The sequence below is a fragment of the Chelonia mydas genome, chromosome 24 (genome assembly GCF_015237465.2).
Source record: "Chelonia mydas isolate rCheMyd1 chromosome 24, rCheMyd1.pri.v2, whole genome shotgun sequence".
In the NCBI taxonomy this organism is placed as follows: domain Eukaryota; kingdom Metazoa; phylum Chordata; order Testudines; family Cheloniidae; genus Chelonia; species Chelonia mydas.
In genome coordinates this window covers 2,113,156-2,119,387 of record NC_051264.2, presented here as the reverse complement: position 1 = coordinate 2,119,387, position 6,232 = coordinate 2,113,156, and the positions used below count along the sequence as shown (strand labels likewise).

Sequence of the window (6,232 nt, the reverse complement as noted above, 5' to 3'; positions counted from 1 at the left end):
GTCTCTCCCTCCCTGTATGACATTCACCTCGGTGTGTGTCTTTTTATAAGAATACAGTCCTGAGGGCTATTCTGAGGTATCATCGGAACAAAGGATTTCAAGTCTCTTTGCAGACATTCATTGCCTTTTCATGTGTGCAAAGTGTATTATTATAATGTTAGTAGCTTGTTACTGGAGTAACGTTACTCATGGATCGAATATTAGAGTCACTTCAAAAAAAGAGTTGTGTCAAAGTCTCACGTCACTCCCCAGATCAGCTCATGATTTACAGCCTCAGAATTTGGGGCAATTTGATTTTCATTAGGCAGAAACTTTAAAAAAGTTGAGGCCTGATCTTGTGCTGGTGTGAATCAACACAGCTGCGTCAACTTCAATCACTGTACGCTGATTTATACCAGCTGAAGATCTGGGTGTATTTCAAATTCTGTTTTCCCAGGATGTTCCATCTGTCAGTGACCTGTTCTCTCCCTTTTCTGGGGTGTAAAAAACAGCCTCTGTCTCACTCAGGCATGTGTGCACTTTTGTTTTGCAGGCTGACCTGCCTACAGCTTATAGCTCCCTGGACCTTCAATCATCTCCTGCTTCCCTCCAGATTTAGCTCTGCTATGTAAAGGCAGGAGGAGAAAGGATGGCTGGGGATTAAGGCATAAACTTAGAGAACGGAAGGCCATGATTTTCGAAAGTGATTAGCGATCGTGGGCAATCAACTTGCAACACTTTAAGGAGTCCTGATCTTCAGAGGGCAGGTGCTCAGGACTTTCTGAAAAATCAGGCTCCTTTGAGGTGATTCAAGCTAGACACCAAAAGCCATCGGTCACTTTTGAAACCCTTGGCCTTGGGTTTGGCCACAGACTTCTTGAATGATCTTGTATAAAGCAATAACCGCTCCTCTTCAGCCTCCTCCTGTGTTAAATGGAGGCAGACAGCACTTTGTTAATGCAGTGTTGTGGTAGCCCTGTTGGTCCCAGGATATCAATGGTGGGTGAGGACCAATGTCTTTTTATTGGACCAATTTCTGTTGGTGAAAGAGACAAGCTTTCGAGCGACACAGAGCTCTTCTTCAGGTCTGGGAAAGGTACCAGGAATGGCCCATCTTGTATTCAGCTGTGATAGATTGTTTAGCATAACTAATTAGCACATATTCTATGGGACAATTCAAGGTGAAGTGGCCCATTTACACCCCTGTAGTCATTGGACAAAGAAGGGGGGTTAGTGGGTTACAGATTGTTGGAATAAGCCATAAATCCAGTGTTTTTATAAAGACCAGGATTTTTAGCGTCTAGCAAAGTTATGAATGTAAGATCCCAAGCTTGTCTTTTGAAGGCATTGTGCAGGTTTCCTTTGAGGATGAGGACTGAGAGGTCAGATATAGAGCAATCGCTTTGTGAAAAGCATTCACCCACTGGCGATATGGTGTTTATGTCTTATTTTCCTGTGTGGGTTCTTAAATAGGACATAGGCATTGTGTTGGCCTTCATTGCAGGAGTGAATTTCAACTCCAAGGGCTTGAATTGAAGCCCACATTGAAGTCAATGGAAAGTCTCCCGTTGACTTTAATGATCATTGGATCTCATGCAGAATGAGTTGTTGAGGGGTGGGAATGGTAAGCATGCAAAGACTCCCATCTGCCCCAGAACTGCAAAGGTAAATTCCCCAATACTCCCAACTAGTTACAAGCCAGGATTAAAAGGACCAAAATGGAATCTTGCATGACATCGGATTGCGCTACCCATATACCTTTCTGAGCCACTTTTCTACTATTAATTTGCGAAACGAAGATCTAAAACATGGAGCAAGATTCATTCCTGCAGTAACTCCAGCATGGTCAGTGGAATGATACCAGGTATCATTGGCCAATAAAGTTTTCAAATGAAAGGAAGCTGCAGGGTGTGTCATGCACACTGGGGTGGAAAACAGACTAATAACTAATAACCACAGTAAAAGAATAGCATCAAATGGAATAGTTATGCCTATAAAAAAATTTAATTTAGTAATTAATTAGGACCTTATGCAAAGAAGATGTCTCTCATCCTGCCGGCAGCCTGAGAAATCATATAAAAGAACTCGCACCTGAGAGCTCTTTTAAGCACTTCTGTCGACTTATTCTCTGCTGTTCACTGGGCAAGTCTGATTTGACTCAATCTCTTCGTAAGTATCAGAATATCCCTTTTTCTAAACAGTTTTAACCTTAACTGAATCTTGCCAAATACTCCTGACTCTTAGAATGTGAAGGGATTTCTTTCCATAGGAGCCTTTTTTTGTAGTTATTCAGTTTCGGTCACTGGTGGATTCGGGCATTAGAAGTTAAGGCTAGAATTTTCAGTATTTAGGACACCCAGTTCCCATTAATTTTACTTAGAAAATTGGGCACCCAAATCCCTTAGCCAGCTTTGAAAAACCTCAGCCCTGGTAACTTTTATGCTGGAGAGTCTTATTTAGTGAATTTTTGAATATCTGTCTGGCCAGATACTTAGCTGAGTTCAATAGACTTACACAAGTTTACACCAGCTATGAATATGGCCCTAGCCCCTCCCCAACTACAAGGATAGGAAGCTCAGATTTCATATCTAACTACCAAAGTGTAACTTTACTGTTATTTTCTGAAAGGTAAAGGGCTGGGATTGTCTATGGGATTTGCGTGCCAAACTCCCATAAAATTCCACATGTATTGGTTCCTGTGTCTTCCTTTGAAGGAGTTGGTATTGCGCACAGTGGGAGACAAGAAACTGGAGGAGACAGACTACTTGTCTGGTCGACTCTGGAAGTTCTCATGTTCCCATGCGTATAAGTTAGCAATTTTAGGGCCATGTCCTCAGCTGCTTTGAAAAACCAACTCAGCTGTGTTCATTTTCAGCAGCTGAGGATCTGGCCCATTTGGGTTTTGTTTTCACAAGAGAATATCTTCTGTTACAAGTCAGCAATATTTGCTAATGAAGTAAGATCTGGAAACCAAAGTGCTGCTCTGTGATGCTGGACAGAACTGGTTTGCAAGCAGAGGTTAAATTTGAATTAGGAAAATAGCATTATTAAAATTGTCACCACCACATGCTAATAGGAAAATACCAGCTGTCCATGATAGAAATATTCTAGATTGAGTGTTTACTTCTTTAACCCACTTGTTGGCCTTTGCTTTCTTCTGTGGCTTTATTAGAACAATTCTACGGCATTGCAGGACAGAGCAGAAGAGAGACTAAAAGACAAGGCAATATAGCACGATACAATAACAATGGAACAAGGACCTGGGAGTTGAAGAACTGGATTGGGACAGGAAATCTGAGTTCAGTTCTTGCCTCTGCTAAGATTTCATGATGTCCTTGGGCAAATCAACTGGGGCCAGATTTTCCAAGAAACTCACTGCTCAATATGCTCATCTGGAGTAATAATCTGGCCCTTAATTTCCCTATGCCTCATGTGCAAATTGGGGATACATTTTCCCTTGTTTTGTCTATTTAGAATGTAAATTATTCAAAGCCAGGACCTTCTCTTACTGTGTGTGTGTGTACAGTGCTCAGCATAGTAATAACACCCAGCTTGTCTATAGCTCTTTTCATCAGTAGATCTCAAAGCACTTTACAAGGAGGTCTAGATCATTATGCCCATTTTATGGATGGTGAAACTGAGGCAGGAAGCAGTGAAGTGATAATTACAGTCACCCAGCAGCCTAGTGGCATGGAATGGAACGGAATGGGAATGGAACCTAGGTCTTCAATGGTGTCCAGTGTTCTAGCCACTAGTCAACATTGCCTCTCAATTGGGAACTTTAGGCACTGCTGGGATGCAAATTATACCTAGTAGCACTAAACAACTCTACGTGCCTGGGTTTTAGTCTCAGTTCTCCCACTGGCTCACTAAGTAACGCTAGGCAAGATGCTTCTGGGCCTCAGTTTCCCCCTTTATAAAACAGGGATAATAACTAGCTACTGGACACCGTGGTTGTGAGGACTAATGACTCCACAAAGCAGTGAACAAGTATGTTGCCATGCAAGTAGTAGGTAACATGTTTATCAGTGGCTGAAGCTATAAAGAAAAGGATTAGGAGTTCCAAAAGAGCAGGCTCAAGAAACAAAGTGGGAGGATAAGAGAGGCAGAGGGTTGGAGATGGTGCAAGCGGTGGTGATCTCTAGGAAAGGTCATCAATGAAGGCTTTACAGATATAATTGTGCCCTTAAATGCCCTCTTTGCCCTTCACCTACCTCCCTATCTCCCTTCCTTCCATATCTATTTAATCACGGTCATACATACCAGTCTGTCTACCCACCTAGGTTCTTACATGACCTCCATCATAGGATCTGAGCTTGAAGCCTCTTAACCTGTTGGTTCTGTTGTGTCGCACTCTCTTCCTTCTGGTGCATTTCAGGTTGACCTGCTCCCCAGGAAGATGTCTTACTTTGCATACCAGTACAAGCAAAGGAACTACACCCCCTACTCAGCCACGCGCCTCGTGCCGCCTGCCGAGCCCTGCGTGGTTAAAGGCCCAGCTCCACCTGGTACCAAGTGCGCAGAGACATGTGCTGTGAAACACCCAGCACCATGCACTACCCAGTGCAGAGACCCGTGTGCTGCAAAGCCCTCCGTCCCATGTGCGACCAAGTGTTTCGAGCCACATGCCCAGAGACACCCAGCGCAGTATATCCCCAAATTCTCCGAGCCAGTGGGCGTGAAATGCTCGACGCCATGTGTCACGAGGTATCATGAGCCGTATGGTTTAATACACCCTCAGCCATTCCCCGAGAGATGGAATCCATGCGCTCCACCGTATGTGCATGGTGGATACCCTCAAGCATGTGGCCCAACGTATGTGCCATCTTTTCCAAAATACCCATACCCTTATGCTCCCCAATGGCCCGACACGTGGGGCTACGGAAACTGTGGGCCATGCTAAACCCAGAAGCAACGGCCACAGAACAAAAGCCAACCAGGAAATGAAAAAGCTAGACACAGATTCACAGCTGAGTTTATGGGCATGGCCTTCAGACATGCTGAGCTCCCACAACGCCAGTTGAAGCCAACGAGAGCGGTGGGTGATTAGTGCTGCTGAAGAACAGGGCCATCACTCTTTACCATGCTATCCTTTACCTTAGATTTATGACTATTTACTCTAATGGACCAGTAGCTACTTGCTCCTTTTATTATTAACACAGTGGGCTTGAGTTCGTTACACTAAGGCACTTTGACAACCGCTCTGCCAGTGTAAAGGAGGTTAGGGACCTAAAGGTGGGCATATGTTATGTTTACACTCACTATAAGATGCCTTCAAGGACCAGAGGGGTGTAAAATAGCCTTAGTATCATGAGAATTCTGCCCTGTATATTCTAGCCTTTCTAAGAATATGTACCATTTGTTTCTGTTTGTTAACTTGGCTACAGAAGATGTTTTGTGCAGAAGCTGTTTTTAATTCTGTGCGTATATTGGGCTTTGTCCTATATGAAGCCCACCGGGGGTAAAACAAGGAGCTTACAATGGTGGGAAAAACAGAACTTGATTGCCCAGTTCTACAGCTGAAACAAAGAAAGAGCATCTTGAGTGAAGTGACTTACCTCAGAGGGAAGTGCCAGTTGACTTCATAGCTCTGGTATATGACTAGAGCCAGAACGTGTATTCTCTGTACTTCGCATTATTTCATTCTGCACATTGTATACTCCACTTCTTACGCATTAAAACTCACATTGCTTCACGGCGCCTGCTTTCACTTCCTCCTCCGTTCCTTATTTACAATTCACCACGGCTGGAATTCCCACTTGCAGACAGGCCAGAAGGCGGGTCATGCACCACCTCACGCCATGTTAATGCAAAGCCTTACCTCTCATACAGCACTTTTCATCAGTAGGTCTTAAAGCACTTTACTAAGGAGGGCAGTGTCATTCTCCCCAGTTTACAAATGGAGAAACTGAGTCAAAGAGAGGTGAAGTGACTGGCCCACGGTCACTCAACAGGCCAGCAGCAGAGCTGGGAATAAAACCCAGCTCTCCCGACTCCCAGTCCAGCACTCTATTAGCTAAGCCAGAATCCTGTAGCCAAAGTCTAGCAAAGGAAGGATGGTCGGGGAGTTAGGGAACTAGGCAAGGGGTTGGGAGACCTGGGTCCAAGCCCAGGCTCTGACAGACTTTTAGGGTCTGCCCGACAGGGATAACAGCCCTGCCTCACGGGGAGTTGGGAGGGTGGGCAAGTACTGCAACAATGGGGACCTGTTGCCAAGCCTGCGAGGGCTGGGTATTATTATTATTCTGCGCCT

The 6,232-nt window shown here is 44.5% G+C and overlaps 1 protein-coding gene across 1 annotated transcript; it reads left to right on the top strand.

Annotated features, from left to right (window-relative positions):
• Positions 1–4,368: 4,368 nt before the first annotated feature.
• LOC102937242 (cornifin-B) lies at positions 4,369–4,882 on the top strand. Its single transcript, XM_043535028.1, has one exon. It carries the CDS (start codon positions 4,379–4,381, stop codon positions 4,880–4,882), a length of 504 nt encoding a protein of 167 aa, XP_043390963.1. The 5' UTR covers positions 4,369–4,378.
• The last annotated feature ends 1,350 nt before the right edge of the window (positions 4,883–6,232 follow it).

Bases quoted from the DNA above. Each gene is read 5' to 3' on its own strand.
- LOC102937242 (XM_043535028.1), top strand. From the start codon at position 4,379: ATGTCTTACTTTGCATACCAGTACAAGCAAAGGAACTACACCCCCTAC.